The sequence below is a fragment of the Prionailurus viverrinus genome, chromosome A1, assembly GCF_022837055.1.
Source record: "Prionailurus viverrinus isolate Anna chromosome A1, UM_Priviv_1.0, whole genome shotgun sequence".
Lineage (NCBI taxonomy): Eukaryota > Metazoa > Chordata > Mammalia > Carnivora > Felidae > Prionailurus > Prionailurus viverrinus.
In genome coordinates this window covers 213,689,610-213,706,672 of record NC_062561.1, presented here as the reverse complement: position 1 = coordinate 213,706,672, position 17,063 = coordinate 213,689,610, and the positions used below count along the sequence as shown (strand labels likewise).

The 17,063-nt window shown below is 40.6% G+C and overlaps 1 protein-coding gene across 1 annotated transcript in view; it reads right to left on the bottom strand.

The window, feature by feature from the left end:
* Positions 1–17,063, bottom strand: part of ADAMTS12 (ADAM metallopeptidase with thrombospondin type 1 motif 12) — a 348,871-nt gene that overhangs the window by 108,121 nt on the left and 223,687 nt on the right. The window contains exons 7-9 of the mRNA XM_047864323.1: positions 13,757–13,906; positions 5,013–5,156; positions 4,508–4,652 (exon numbers count right to left, since the gene is read on the bottom strand). Coding sequence (XP_047720279.1) covers positions 4,508–4,652; positions 5,013–5,156; positions 13,757–13,906 — 439 coding nt within the window. The remainder of the gene's footprint in view (positions 1–4,507; positions 4,653–5,012; positions 5,157–13,756; positions 13,907–17,063) is intronic.

Sequence of the window (17,063 nt, the reverse complement as noted above, 5' to 3'; positions counted from 1 at the left end):
AATTTTGCTCTAGAGTCACTGTGTTTTAAAATAAGATTTCAAGTATTTTTTTTTTTAACAATTTTAGAACATTCTCAATCGTTCTCTCTGTAAACTTTGCCTTTCCTTAATTACCACTATTCTCTCCTTCTGGAACTCTTAATTGTCAGTGATGAGCCTTCCCATTCTGTCCTTCGTGTCTCAACTTCACTTTTATATTTTTTTAACTCTCAATTTTCTTATATATGAAAGCTGAGAAAGTCTGGATTTCTATCAGGAAAAGACTAGCCTCTCCATCACACAGCTCTGAAAATACTTAAGTGACATGGGAAGTAGTTTTTTCAGCTCTAATTTCCAAATCTGCTGTTTAACCCCAACACGGAATTTAAAATCAATGATCACATTTTTCATTTCTAGCAGTTGTAATTATTTTTCATATCTACCTTACAATTATCTTATAGTGTATTTTTCCTTTTCTCATATGTAGTTCTTCTTTTACGTATTAATTTTATTATCCTTACCTGAAATACTTATTCATAGTTCTTGAGGGTTTATGATCTCTCCCCCACTTAGCTATAGATGGTTTTAAATTTTGAATTAGAAGCTGGTGAATTCATCTAATCAGAAGCTTTATCTATTGGATTTTTGTTCATCTTTAGCTGAGCATTGGTTTCTCCAGGGCAGGTTTTTAATCTTTGTTTCTACCAGGCATCCCATAGTTTTTTGAGATCAGAAATATGTTTATCTTATATTTTTTTGGCATGGGGGTTCTCCAGCCACACAAGAGTATACATTTGAACTCTGAATCCATATGAGGCTGGCCTATAGTAAAGTATTTTCTAGTGAGATGGTTATCCACCAGCATCACTCCCCCCTCAAAATGCAAGCTAAGAGAAGCTTCTCTGCCATCTACCTTTGCTGGTGGTGGTTTCTTCTAGCCCCCTGTCTCATTGAGGCATAGCTCCTCCAGGCCCCTAGCTTCAGGAGGGGTCTCAGTTCCAGCTCCCTGCTCTGCTCCATGTGAAGACGTCATCATCTGTTGCCACTGGATGTTAAAATCAAGGCCCTTTGATTTTTCTCTGCATCAGCTTCAATGTGCTTATCATTCCCTTTTAGTTTTTTCTTCCTGAGGATTTTTTTTTTTAATTTTTTTTTCAACGTTTATTTATTTTTGGGACAGAGAGAGACAGAGCATGAACGGGGGAGGGGCAGAGAGAGAGAGAGAGACACAGAATGGGAAACAGGCTCCAGGCTCTGAGCCATCAGCCCAGAGCCCGACGTGGGGCTCGAACTCACGGACCACGAGATCGTGACCTGGCTGAAGTCGGACGCTTAACCGACTGCGCCACCCAGGCGCCCCCTGAGGATTTTTTTTAAAGCTTTCTTATAAGTTCATTATGCATTCATAAAGAATGATGTGCTGGGTAAAGAGTACCCAAGAACTCCCTGTACTATTTTTCTAACTTTTTTTGAGTTGCAAGCTTTTAAGATAAAAAAAAAAGTTATAGTAAAAGAGGATGAAGCTGTATTCTCTGGTATTTTAGGTGGTTTTTTTTTTTTTTTTTAATTTAAAAGGATTAGGTTATCTTGGCTGCAATATGCAGGGATCTGAAGTCTTCATTCATTTATCTCAAGATTTCATTCTATTATCCATTTATCTATGTCCTAGGCCCTGCTAAAAGTGAGGAATAAAAGCTCCCTCAGAGAGCTTACATAAAGTAGGGGAGGGTACAGACACTAGAAAGCAGCTACAGGGGTGCCTGGGTGGCTCAGTTGGGTAAGCGCCTGACTTTGGCTCAGGTCATGATCTCATGGTTCCTGTGTTTGAACCCCATGTGGAGCTCTAAGCTGACAGCTCAGAGCTGAGAGTTGCTTCCGATTCACTGTCTCCCTCGCTCTCTGCCCTTCCCACATTCACACTCTGTCTCTCTCTCAAAAATAAATAAACATTAAAAAAATTTTCTTTAAGCAACTATAATATAGTCTAACAAAGTCTTTGTTCAAGAAAATACAGAATAAAATGTGAAATGATATTTAAGCTGATACCTAAGGGATGAATAGGAGGGGTGGTGCACAGGAACCAGAGCCTGCAAAGCTCTGGAGGTGGTAGAGAATGCACAGCACTTTCAGGGAATGAGATTGTTTGGTATATGAATAAACACAGAGTATAAAACAGTAACTGACCAGAGATAGCCAGAGTGGTCTGTTTCTAGTAAACCACAGGATAACCTGAAAACTCCTTACCTTTGTAAAACATATAAAGTTGTGGATAAAATATTTTAAATGCGTTCCTGAGTTGGCAAGAAAGTAAGAGATATCCTCAGAGGCTAAACATGTAGCAGAAATGTTGGGCATCTAGAGATACAAACCTGGTCACTTAGATTATAATTTTAATGGTCACCTGAGTACTGGTGACAATGACCTGGGCCTGTGTAGCATGGGAAGTTGGACTGGAGACCTCAGAAAGACCATAACCCCAAAGGACTAGCCCTTGTGTGAAAGGATGGACTAAAAGAAACCTGGGGACACAGCCGAAAAATCTGTTTTGACCCTAACTCTAGAAGAAATAGTAAATGTTACCCCTGAGATTTTGTAACCATGACCCATGTAGTTGCATAACCTCCAACCGATAATTTATTTTAACTAATCCAAAATCCCCTCTGGAAGAATATGAGCCTTAAGGAATAACCTGATAAGAAGTTTCACAACCAAGAACTCACAATAAAACAAAAATCAAGAAAAGGAAATAATCTATAATAAGCAAGACATAGAAGAAATCCCAAATAGGAAAAATAGACCCACATAGACTCTGGACATTGGAATTACCCAACATAAACTGCAAAATAAATGTCTCAAATATGATTAAAAAACAAAAGATCATATTGAAAGCCTGAATTAGAAACAAGAAACCATAACAGTTAGAGAAAACTTAGAAAAATAACCAACAGACTGCCACAAGTAAAAAAAAAAATACCATCAATGAAATTAAAATTTCAATAGAAAGGTTAAAAAGAGAAGTAGATGTGTCTGAAGAGAGAACTAGTGAGTCAAAAGAAAAAGAAATCACACAAACTGCAGAGACAAAAAATATGAAGGCAGGATCCCAAGATATGGAAGATTAGTGATTAAGACCAACATACATGCAACTGGAATTCTAGGTTAGAGAATGGAGAATCAAAACAATATTGTAAGAGATAAGGCCAAAGAACAAGAGATAGGAAGAATCCTGAGGCCCCTTTGAAGCCATTTTAGAGAATTTAAACTTTATTGTAGGAAATGGGGAGACTGAAATATTTTATTGAGAGGAACACAATCCAATTTCCATTTATAAAGGTCATTTTGGCTGTATTTGGGCAGATGGATTAGAGTTGAGGGAGGTAGTTCAACTCCAGGAAAGGAGACCCATCAAAGACCTACTTCAGCCACCTAGGAATGGTGGATTTTTTTAGAGATATTTAGGAAGTAGAATTGGCATAACTTGGTAACCATTTAGGAGTGAGGCGTGAGGGATTTCTGTCCCAACTTTCCCTTCTCTGTTGAGTCTTGCCCATTCTGTTTAAGCACAGTTATTTACTTCCTCTTCAAAGGTCTTTTTACATGTCTCTTTTTGTGTTATCTCATTGTATTGAAATTGTTCTGTCTGCTTCCTCCACCAGAGCACAAGCTCCTTAAGGTGAGAGAGAATCTATTCCATTAATTTTTGAGGGCTTATTTTTTACCTTTTATTCACTAACAGCACAGAATCTGGGGACGGTTGAATGTGTCTTGCCTTGCCCATGTCTATGTGTTAACACTGGTACCTTCACACGACAAGGGATGCACTCAGAGAATAGGCAAGGTTCAGATCACAAAGGAATGCCACACATAGGAGCTGGGGCTTTATCCCATGGTCAATGAACCCTAACAGTGGAGCAGAGCCATAGTTAGTTCCGTGTTTTTTTGAAATAACCTGAGCAACAATTTGAATGGAGGAGAGACTGGGTAGGAGGTAATTACAGTCGCAAGGAGAGAAGATGAGAGACTGAATCAAAACGGTACAGTGGGAATGAAGACGACAGGACAAAGCCACAAACTCTTTAGGAGGTTAAATGTCAGGGCTTGATTTACTAGATGGATAATAAAAATAAAGGAGATGAATGAATTGGGATGAAACTAATTCCTACTTGGCATCTGGGGTTTCTCTACACCAGATGGGAAATTCAGGAAAGGGAGCAACTTTAGGTTGCTACAGTCTGCAGGTGTAGAATCGCCGTGATTCCTGAAAATCACTACAAAATTTTCTTCACCACCACCCGCTTGCACAGGATTGCTATCTCCATAGAATACCAAGGAGGCTGGGTCAAGGAATGTAAATGACCCCCAACTTCATACCTTCTGCCTTACAAACACTTTGCCATAAACAGAAGGTTTCCAGTTCTGTGTCTGGCTCTTCAGATTACCAAATAGTTCCCTGGCCCTTCCTTCAGCATGCTAGAGCCCTTAAACTCCGTGCATAGCCACCAGATGCACCAAGATACCCAACACTTACTTCTACTTCCTGGCAGAAGGTGGCATTGGGGCCATACTGCAGCTGGCATTGATGATGAACATCATAGATCACTCCAGGAGCAATGACCTTGGACTTCAAGCCTTTCTTCTGGGGCATGTCATCAAGACAGAACCCCCAGCCTCGACTAAAATGAAAACAAGAACAGTAGTAAATCATCAGAGGGATTTCCATGATCACTTATAACATAAGTCCTAGTTGTGCCGGCCAGTTTCCAGGGACTTAACACACACTCAGATCATAAAGAGCCACCGTGAACAAAAGCAAGCAAGGGATTAGGATGTTCACCTGGCTGTGGCTGGAAGGCAGGACCCGCCCACATTTCAGGGTCAGAAAGCAGAAGTGAAATCCACCCCTTCTGATGCCACCTGATACTATGACCTGTGAGAGGCACTGAGACTTTTCCAGGGCCCAGGCAAAAAACTCAGACTGACTTCCAGTTTAAGGAGACCCAAGTGCAGCTGTCCTGAAAGGCACTGTCACTTACTCCAGGAAGCGGGTGATATACTCCTTGCTGCACTTGGACCACGTCAGTGGGGTGGGATTGTACTGGAGCTGGCGGGACATGATGTATGGGTGCCTGCCCACGGGCTCACAGTCATTTTCCTTCCCGTCATGCTGGATGCCAAAGCTGCAGGAGGGCACAAAGCACAAGAACATTAAGGAGGCTGGCATGAAATATAAAACAACAGTTTCTCCAAGGTGAAAATAACCCACCGAGAGCCACTTTTGTACAGAATGCATGTGTTTACCAAGTGGGACTGTGAAGGTGGAGAGGGATATTTTGAGCACGTCTTGGCCTCAAATATGCAACCATGGGAACCATGCAGCCAATTCCAAAACTTCTCTTTGTCTAGAAGCTCCCAGTTTGGCTTTCTAGGAGTCTGGAGTCAGGAGGGTAAACCCTGCCTTAAGCAATCTTCTTCCTCCTGCTTTAGTAACCACAGCTCAAAACCCCCAAACCTTCATTCTCCCTTTTCATCATCATTTGAGGAAGAGCATGAGAGGGTAAGCCTATGGGAGACTTTGTCAAAGACCACAAGCTGTGAGTGACTAGATTTCTTTCGAGTCTTGTCATGGGAGTTCTCCAGTATCTGAGACATCAGGGAGACTTCACAGCCCAGTGATTAGAGCAGGGTTTTTGAAGACAGATGATCTGGACTCGCATTCCAGTTCTGTCACTTCGTGATCTGGGAGTTACTGAAACGGGTTCAGCTTCAGTTTCCTCTCCTGGAAAGTGCAGAGGTCTTCACTGTGCTAGGGTCAGATCTGAACGGATGAGTCTGAAAACCACTTGGCAAGTGCCTGGCATATAATAAGGGCTCTGTGAATGACGGGAATCCCTTATTGTTGCTTTTATCCTTGTCTAGCTTATTTCCCTTTTCTAGATGAGGAAGCTCAGAGTTTGAGACTTTCCAAAAGTCCCACAGCTAGTTAGTGGCAAGAGTAGGTCTTCTGCAGCTCGCCCTGCTGTTGCACTGTTCTTACCCAGGCCTCGCTCAGCCTGCTCCCTGGTCCTCCCACTGCCAGGGCTGACCAGCAGCCCTGAATGACCCAGAAGAGCTTGTCCGGCATGGCAGGGGTGCCTGGGATGGAAGCAGATTCAGAAGTCTGTTTGTAAGTTGAGTCCTCAGGATCAGCCCAAGATACCATCAGAGGTCCCCACAAGAACTCTCTCCACTGGGATCTGCTTACAACAGGCATACTTGCAACCCAGAGATGTTGGCTCAACTCTCCAAATCTGAACAGGGGAAAGTAGGACCTTTTACTTGGCGAGTGAAATTCAGCCCATCTGACAGGGAAGCTCATATGCAACTTTACTAAAATCTCCTGATCAACATTAGTGACTCTTACAGAAAATAGTCTCTGGGGGCTTGAGAGATTTCTTGTATTTTGCTTAATGCATTATGATGTTATCAACTTACTTACAGACTCCGATCACATTCCACATGAATACAAAATTCACAAAGGACTCAGAGAATTAATCTGCAAAACTCTTATCACCCAGCCACAAAGAATGCGATTCAATGAAAGCTTTCTTCCCAAGCAGGTCTTCCCTATGCTGTTGCAAATCCATTCTTATCTAGCTCATGAAGTACTCCACAAGTTCACCTGCGGAATAATTAGTAAGAACCCTAAACTGCAAGCATGGTTCAAAAATATGCATGAATCATGGTTTTTCCAGCACTAGATATTCTAATACAAGAAGACATATTGCTGGATCTTATACACAGGGCTGATTCACATCTACACTCAAAATATATCAGTTCCCCCGAAGCTCATTTTGTTCCATCTAAAGTTTCTAATGCATTAGGATTTCCCCCCTCCAGCTTCATCACCCCTCTCTTCCCCCATCTTATGAGCTAAAAGCAGTGCTACTGAAAATGTCCCTCTGGACTGTGTCTACTAGGTCTAAATGGGTGGAATGCTCCTGCCACATGGGAACAGTGGGTCAATGAGAAGTGAAGGCCAAGGAAAGCACATGGGGTCATAGGGATGGAAGGTTTGCATCCAGGAAGTTACTTTCTAGCAGATGGGATGGACACTGAAGAGCAATTTGGAGTACAGAGCCATCTACAGGCTCAAACAACTTCCTGGGCTGTTGGATTGGCCTGCTTTACCTCATGCTTCAGTTTCAACCCCTGTTACATGAGTTTGCCAAATTACAGATGTGAAATAGCGATTAATTAATTACCTGGGTTTTGGGGTATCCTTTGATGGAAAAGATCCATTCCTTGCCTTTTATTATTCATTTTTTAAGTATAGTTAACACAATGTGACATTAGTTGCAAGTATACAACGTAGTCATTTGACAGGTTTATACTTACGCTGTATTCACAAGTGTAGCCATACCGTCAGCTGTCCTGATACAACGCTATTACAATATCATTGATTCTATTACTTATGTGCTGCCTTTCATTCCTGTGATTTATTATTCATTTTATGGTGGAGAAGCAATAGCAGAGAACAAAAACCTCAAAAATATGATTGTGAGCTTTTAAAACCCATTTAGGGAATACCAATTTCACATATTTAACATGCAAAGGTCTGTAATGAAATATATCATGATCTGGAAGCGGGGGAGATATACTGGGTGAATGCTGCCTTTTAAGTGTTCATCTATATTGTTATATTTTCATTACTTAAGAGTGAAGGATGCTAGGTCTCAAATAAGTTTTTAAATTTCCTCTGGGGATTGTACCTTCATTGTTGGGCACTTACATAAGGAGTCTGATAAAGGTGGTGAGAGACTTCAGGTATAAATGGCTGATATAATCCAGGGTCTTCAGGAAAGGATTTTCAAAAAGTTTTCTCTCAAAATAAAAGTGAAATTATTCACATAAGGCCATAGCACAAGTTAGTTAACTTTACTTTCTATTTTGCATCACACATAGTAATGAAACAAACATGTTTCCAAGAAACAATGGGGTATCTTTGTTATTAATCTTTGAGTGTCTTTTTGGGATACTGGTTTATCAGTTTTGTTTTGTTCATTCTTGGATTGCTGCAGCCATTTCATTAATCTGCCCAGTGTTTCTCAGTTTGGTCCACAATTAGGACTATATAGATAAAGGAAGAACTAAATACCCCAGAAGTATCTTTTACTATGAGCAAAAGTTTCTTAGGAAGCCCTTAAAGTCTTCTTTCATTTGGTTTTGTTTTGCTCAAGTATTTTTCTATCCCTCAAACTCAAGCTTATGTGTTCCTTCAACTTTCTCTTTTTTATCAGTGACTCTAAACTTTTTTTTTGGGGGGGGGCATTTAAAAGATGCTGTTTTAATACAAATCAAAAGCACAATGAGATATCACTTAACTCTGGTCAGAATGTCTAGAATCAAAAAGATAAGATTCTCACCACTGGTAAGACTGTAGAGAAAAAGGAACCCTTATGCACTGTTGGTGGGAATGTAAATTGGTACAGCCACTGTGGAAAACAGTATGGGAGTTCATCAAACAATTAAAAAGAGAAATACCATGTGATCCAGTAATTCCACTACTAGGTATTTATCCAAAGAAATTGAAAACACTAATTCAAAAAGATACATACTTCTATGTTCACTACAGCATTATTTACAATAGCCAGGATATGGAAGCAACCTAAGTGTCCATCGATAGATGAAGGGATGAAGAAGATGTGGTGTGTGTGTATATGTATATGTACACACAATGGAATATTAGTCATTAAAGGATGAAATCTTGCCATTTGCAACAACATGGATGGACCTAGAGGTTATTATGCTAAGTGAAATAAGTCAGACTGAAAAAGACAAATACCATATGATCTCATTCATATGTGGAATCTAAAAAACAAATGAATAAACAAACAAACAAAAAGCAGAATCACACATGTAAATACAGAGAACAAACTGGTGGTTGCCAGAGGGCAGGAGTATGGAGGGTGAGCGATACAGGTAAAAATGGGTGAAGGGGAGTGGCGCATACAGGCTTCCAGTTATGGAATTAATTAAGTCATGGGAATAAAAGGCACAACACAGGGAATACAGTCAATGATACCGTAACAGGGTTGTATGTTGACAGATATACTACACTTGTGGTGAGCATAGCATAACCTATAGAGCAGCTGAATCACTATGTTGTACACCTGAAACTAATGTAGCATTGTGTGTCAACTATACCCAAATAAAAAAGATTAAATAAAAAAATAAAAGTCTTTATTTAGGTTATCTGTATATGTCCTGATGCCTTTTTTTTAAATTAAACTTTTTATTTTGAGATTATTGCAGGTTCAGTTGCAGTTTTAAGAAATAAACAAAGCGGTCCCCTGTATCCATCACTCACTTTCCCCCAATGGTAACACATTGCAAAACTATAATCCAATAGTTGGGGTATTGATGCTGATACTGTCCAGACACAGAATATTATCATCACCACATGGATCCTTCATGTTGCAGTTATAGCCACACCCACTTCCTTCCCTCTCCCATTCCATCCTTAAACCCTGGCAGCCATATATACGTTCTCCATTTCTACAATTTTGACATTTCAATCACATACAGCATGTAACCTTTTGGGACTGGCTTTTTTTTCACAGAGCATAACTGTTTGAAGATTCATCAGGTCACTGTATGTATCAATGAAACAGTGAAAAAAACATGTTTCCAAGAAACAATGGGGTATCTTTCATTTTATTGCTAACTAGTGTTCCATAATATGTGTCCATTCCAGTTTATGTAACCATTCACCCTGTTGGGTTGACACCACCCCTGGATTGTTTCCAGTTTGGGGCTATTAAGATTAAGCTTCTATAAACATTCACATAAAGGTTTTTGTGTGAACGTAAATCTTCCTTTCTCCAGGACAAATCTCAGGAGTACGACTGCTGGATCATACGGTAGTTGTAGGTTTACAGTTTAAAAAACCAACAAACTATTCCCTACAGTGCCTGGACCATTTTACTTTCTCACCAGCAATGTCTGAATGATCCGATCCCTCTGCAACCTTGCCAGCATTTGGGGTCACCACTATTTTTTTAGTCATTCTGATTGTTGTGTGACATCTCATTGCGATTTCAATTTGCATTTCCCTGGTAGCTAATGATGTTGAATATAGTTTCAAGTGCTTATCTGCCATTTGGATGTCTTTTCTGGTGGAATTTCTCCTTTTTGCCCATTTTTTAATTGTACTGTTTGGTTTTTTTTTTACTATTGAGGTTTTTGTTTTGTTTACATTTATTTATTGATTTTGAGAAACAGCAAGAGTATGAGCAGGGGAGGGGCAGAGAGAGAGGGAGAGAGAATCCCAAGCAGGGGATTCAAATTCAGGAACTGTGGGATCATGACCTGAACTGAAATCGAGTTGGATCCTCAACCGACTGAGGCACCCAGGTGCCCTACTATTTGAGTTTTGACAGTTGCTTATATATTTTAGATGCTTAGTTCTACTGGATATATGGAGTATTCATTTCCTAGGTAGGTCATAAAAATTATCATGAGCTTAGTGGCTTAAAATAACATAAACTTATTCTCTCACAGTCCTGGAGGACGGAAGTCTGAAATCAAGGTGTCAGCAGCACTCTGAACCCTTCAAAGTCTCCAGGGGAGAATTTCTGCTTGCCCCTTCCAGCTTCTGGTGGCTGCAGGCTTCCTGACTTGTGGCAGAACGACTCTAACTTCTGCCTCCATCTTTACACGGTCTTCTCTTTGATCTGTGTCCAAATCCCCCTCTCCAGTCATTGGGTTTAGGGCCCAACCTAAATCTAGGGTGATTTAGTTTCAAAATTATTAACTAATAACATCTGCAAAGATCCTATTTCCAAAACAGGTTACATTCTGAAGTTCATAGAAGCCTTGAATTTGTGAAGGGGAACACTATTTAAGCCACTACATAGGGCTTGCAAACATTTTCTCTTGGGCTGTGGCTTGTATTTTCATCCTCTTAAAAGAGTCAAAAGTTTTAATTTTGATGAGTCCAAGTTTTAAATGTTTCCTTTTATCGATTGTGCATTTGATGCCAAGTTTAGAAACTCTTTGCCTAGCCCTAGATACTTAAAATTTCCTATTTATGTCCTAAAAGTTTTTTAGTTTTACATTTTACATTTAAGTTTGTGTTCTACTTCAAGATCATTTTTGCATATGGTGTGAGACTTAAGTAGAGACTCTTTTTATATATTAAAAACCAACACGGGGCTTGATCTCACAACCCTGGGATCATGACCTGAGCTGAAACCAAGAGTCAGACACTCAACTGACTGAGCCACCCAGGCACCCCACACACAATCTTGATTACTGCAGCTGTATAATAAATTTTGAAATCTTGTAGCCTGATTCTTCTCATTTTATTATTCTTTTTCAAATCGTTTTGAAAACTTATTCTAGTTCCTCTGCCTTTCCATATACATTTTAGATTAATTTTTTTATATCTCAAAAAGAATCGTGATGAGGGGTGCCTGGGTGGCTCAGTCGGTTAAGCGGCCGACTTCAGCTCAGGTCATGAGTTCGCGGTCCGTGAGTTCGAGCCCCGCATCGGGCTCTGTGCTGACAGCTCAGAGCCTGGAGCCTGTTTCAGATTCTGTGTCTCCCTCTCTCTGACCCTCCCCCATTCATCCTCTGTCTCTCTCTGTCTCAAAAATGAATAAACGTTAAAAAAATAAAAAAAAAGAATCGTGATGAAATTCTCATAGAAATATCATTAAACCTATGTATTTATTTCAGAAGAATTTCATCTTTACTATGTTGAGTCTTCCAATTCGTGACCATAATAGGTTTCTCCATCTATTAGGAGATCTCTATTTCTTTCCGCAGTGTTGTGTAGTTTTCAGCATATGAGTCCTGTACATGTTTTGTAAGATTTAAATGTTTATAATAATTTTATACAAATATTTCATACTTCTGAGTGATTGTGAAAGGTACCGCATTTTTAATTTCAGTGTTCACTCGTTCATTGTCTGTATATAAAAATGTGAGTGATTCTGTATGTTTATGTGGTATCCTGTGAGCTTATTCTAGTTTGTGTGTTTGCATAGATTCTTTGGGGTTTTGTACATATACAATTATATCATCTGCAAATAGAGCTAGTTTTATATCTTCCTAATCTGTATGTTTTTTTTCTTGTCTTAGTGCACTGGCTAAAACCATACTCCTTTTTCTTTCTGTTCCTCAGACTTCGGCATTTACTTTGGCCTGTCTTCAAGTTCACTGGTTCTTATTTTGTCTGCTTATATCTGCCAATGAATCCCTCCAGTTAATTCTTTTATTAGAGTGATTGCACTTTTTAGTTCCAAAATTTCATCTTGGTTTCTTATTAGATCTTCTATATCTTTATTGATATTGTTATTTTGTTCATATATCATTTCCTTTATCTTCTCCACATCTTCTTTAGTTCTTTGAGCATCTTTAAGGCAGTTGTTTCAAAATCTTTGTCTAACAAATCTGCCCTCAGGAACAGTTTCTGTTGATTTATTTTTTTTCCTTTGAGATCATACTTTCCTGGTTCTTTGTATGTTTTATGATTTTTTGCGTAGAAAAATGGACATTTGAATCTGTTAATGTGGTAACTCTGGAAATCAGATTCTTCCTCTTCTGTAGGGTTTGCTGTTTTTATTATTGTTGTTGCTGTTGTTATTATTACTATTATTATTATTGTAGGCTGTGTCTGTGTCAAGGATCAACCTGAGGTAAAAATTTAAGGTCTTCGCAGGTCTTTTCAGAGTCTTTATCTGGGCACGTGTGATCACTTTCTCATTTTCCCCATGTATGTAATTATTTTTGAAAGTCCTATTCTTGGGGTGCCTGGGTGGCACAGTCAGTTAAGCTTCCGACTTCAGCCAGGTCATGATCTCGCAGTCCGTGAGTTCGAGCCCCGCGTCAGGCTCTGGGCTGATGGCTCAGAGCCTGGAGCCTGTTTCGGATTCTGTGTCTCCCTCTCTCTCTGCCCCTCCCCTGTTCATGCTCTGTCTCTCTCTATCCCAAAAATAAATAAACGTTGAAAGTCCTATTCTTTATTGTCTAGCTCTCAAAAGGGAAAAAGGAGAAATACAAAGAGGGAGAGAAAATGGTGCTGGCCTCTTAAATCCTCTGGCAGTCCCTCCAGTTTAAGGGGAGCTTGCAACAATGTGGAGAGGTGCAACAACAATGGCTGCCCCAACTTTGTCTGCACCTCTGTGATCAGAAGCAGCCATCAGCAACCAGAGCCCAACTTGCGCCCCCTGTTAACTGACGTTTGCTTAATGGTCTTCTTCATCGTATAGCAGTTTTAAGTTTCTGCTTTATTCAATGTGTTCCTTCAATACATATAAGTAAAATGGGGTTAACAATGGTATCCATTTCATAAGGTTATCAAAAGGAACCAACAACACAACCCAAGATGGAAGACATAAAGTGTGCAAAAATGTTAATGTTTGTGACTTGTCAGTGATATTAATACCTCAGCATTTTATAAAAACTAAACAAGGATTGTTACTCCCGAATTAATCAAGTAAGTTAAAGCTTATGTCCTTGTCTGTGTTCAACCCTTTCTAATTCAGAAAATTGTAGTAGCCTCTTTGATTCTGTGGTGTAGTAGGTACAAGTGGTCAGGGAAGAAGAGACACTGAAATCTTTGAAGTGTGTGATTATCCCCACTTTACAGATGAGGAAGCAGAGGTTTAGGAGGGTGAGTCTCAAGACACAGTGTAACCCAACTCTTAATGCCCCATTTAAGGTGCTTGCCCTTCCCTCTACGGACATGGTGCATGAACATGGCAAGGGGATCTCAGTTTCCTTGGCCCTTTACCTGTGTCCGAGCTCATGGGCAATTGTGAAAGCCAGAGGGAGTCCAGAGTCTTCATTGATGTTACAGCTCCGGTGAGGCTGGCACATTCCTGACAGGTGGGACAGACCCAAAGTCTCACAGGGGCGATTGACACTAGCACAGATGTCTTTTCTGAAAGCAGAGAATAGAGATGTATAGGCTCCCAAAGAAACATCTGAAAAAATCCTCCTGGAAAAAATCTGGGTATTAGTTCACATTCAATATGGTCTGGAAAGCATGGTTAAATTATTTTTAAAACTCCACAGGGAGCAATTCACAATTCATAAGATTATTACGATTTCACCTCTAATTACTGACTCTCACTAACACCTAAAAATGTGGGAAAATATGACAATTTTTAACGTTTATTTATTTATTTTTCAGAGAGAGAGAGAGAGAGAGAGAGAGAGAAAGCTCAAGCAAGCATGAGCAGGGGAAGGGCAGAGAGAGAGAGGGAGACAGAGAGAATCCCAAGTACGTTCCATGCTATCAGCTTGAAGCCTGACATGGGGGTCAATCTCAAGAACCACAAGATCATGACCTGAGCAGAAATCAAGTTGGATGCTTACCTAAGCCATTCAGTCACTCCATGACAAAGGTTTTATTTTGAGTTGCTTTTGCCCTTAATCTCAGGATGCCAAATTATATTGTTTGGCCAAAAAGAGAAGGATTTGATTGAAAATTGAAGATTATTTGAACTTTTAAATAAAGGATAACCAACAGTGGCTGAGCATTTTCACATATGAAACCCCTTTTGGTCTTTCTGGGGTCTGTGCTCAAAATGCATCTGAGAACTTTTGCTTATTCATGAAAAAGGCAATTGATCTCATCAATCCATCTAGAGATCAAATCAGTTGGCTCTCCAGCCCCACTACCCTAACTATATGGGACATTGGAGGGAATGCACATACAAATAAAGACTCTTAGGATCTCAAAAAATACTAGTTATGGTTTTTAAATGTAAAAATATGCTTCCATACCTTTGTGGGGATTATTTCAGCCATTGACAAGAGTTAACTTGGTTTGGTCTGGTTTTCTTCAATTCAGGAAGAGCTCTTTGCCAAGAATAACTAGCATAAATGCCAAGAAGGTTCTGAGCTTGTTAGCTGCAAACCTTCAACTCATCAGGTTTGTGTGGGTACCATTTCTGGCAACTAATGATCTGTTTGATGTTTCCACTGGGCCATGGAAAAGATCCAGGCTCTGAAAACCCCTGCGAGTCCTCCGTTCTCCAGGAGGCAATGAATGGCTGGGACAAGGGGATAGGAGAGAGTGGCAGCCCATGTCACGGCATGCCAACTGACATGATCCCCACTCTAACGGCAATAGTTTTTGGGTAGATTTGTGTTGGAGAGCTAGATTGGATCAGACAGCCCAATCATTCTAAATAATTTCTGTGTCTGTGGGAGGACCATCCAACCAACGTTTCCACCCCTGCTGCAAAATGTACTTGTTACTATTTCATTTTTTTAAAAGTCTAGACCTGCTTGGAGCTGCTGGGAAAAGATTGGTGTCTACTGCTAATTCACCTGCTTTCTCATTCAGATGGGGCAGGTGTTAGGTCCATTACATAATTGTTTACTAACTGCCTACTAAGTATCTAGCACTAAAGAGGAAAAGGGGGGGCGGGTAATAAAAGAATTATAGAAACATGAGTCTTGCAGACAGGGAGCTTCTGCTCCCCAAAGCAGATTAGCTCTACCTTCACCATGCACTGGATATTGTATAAGAGAAAACATGCCTTGGTATGCAGTTACTAGCCTTGCTTCATGTGGTATATTTAAGCCAAATCCACCTTCTACTGAATCCAACTCTGCAGAGAACCCTGTTGAATGGATCTCAGCACAGTCATCCATAGGCAAGTCACATACCTCCCTCCCTGGTCCTGCGTTTCAAACCAGAGGTTCCCAACAGGGGTTGATTTTGCTCCCCACCCACTCTTAGAGACAGTTTGGGTTGTCACAACTTGTAGGAGGGTGCTACTGGCGTCTCATGGATACAGGCAAGAGATGCTGTTAAATATACCTCAGCACACAGACAGCCCTGCACAACAAAAGAATTACCCAACTCAAGATGCTGAGGGTAAGAAACCCTGCTTTAGCATTTGAAATACTCTCCACTCTTCAGGAGTTGGTGAGGTTCATCATATACTGAAACCAGGCCCTTGTTTGAAGGAAGAAAAATTGTCATAATAAGAAAAAACATATCATAATAAGAGAACAGATCCTTCATATTCTTATGGGTAATAGTTAAGAGTACAACTATTAGGGTCAAACTACCTGGATTTAAGTCTCAGCTGTACTTGTTAATGGAAATGAGATTTGAGGCAAGTGACATAACCACGCCTCAGTTTCCCCATCTATAAAATGGGAATAATTGATGGTAGTTCAACTACCAGACTTGTTGTGTAGATTAAATGGAATAATGATTGTTCTAATAGATGTAGCACAGTGCTACATCAGACACTCCACAAATGCCAGCTGTCATTAATTCACTCATTTCCTCATGTGAATGAGAGAAGAAATGATATCTGCTTTCAGGGCAAGGAAAGAGAGGAAGCTGACACAGTTTCTAACAGTGGTCCTGAATCCAGGGTTCTTCCCTACAGCTAGGTCCTGCCTGGCTGAAGTCTTCCCCTGGCTTCTTGCCCAGGTCCTCAGTGTTCCCTGCCTGTGTGTTGCTCCCCCACCCCCTGCCCCCCACCCCGGCCAGGGCCCCAGTGCTTACGTTCCACACCCACACTAACCTACCTCCCAGCAGAGCTACCGATGTCACAGACCCTAATATGAATCTAATGTAATAGGTTTATTCCACAAACTTCTTTTGAAAACTGCATTCAACTGAAGTTTGATACTTTCATTCAAAAGAATGACTCTGATGGTCGGAGTGAAAGTTGGTTATCATTCTTTGCGGGCACCCCATGCATCGGGATACCAAAGGGACCAAAATGTTCAGGGGCAGCCTGCCCTCCCTGGGGAGAACACACGCGTGCACACACACACACACACACACACACACACAGGGCCTTCCAGTGCATGAGTTCTCTGTGGCTGACAAACCAGGCCGAGCAGACTCTTCTATTTACACATCCCTGGATTTCCTGATGTCTCTGAATCTGCACAGGAGTTCCCCATGAGAATTTAACTCCCCCGTTAATGAAAGACTTCATTTAAAATAATGTCTGGGGGTGCCTGGGTGGCTCAGTTGTTGGTTAAGTGTCTGGCTCTTAATTTCAGCTGAGGTTATGATCTCATGGTTCATGGGTTTGAGCCCCGTGTCGGGCTCTGTG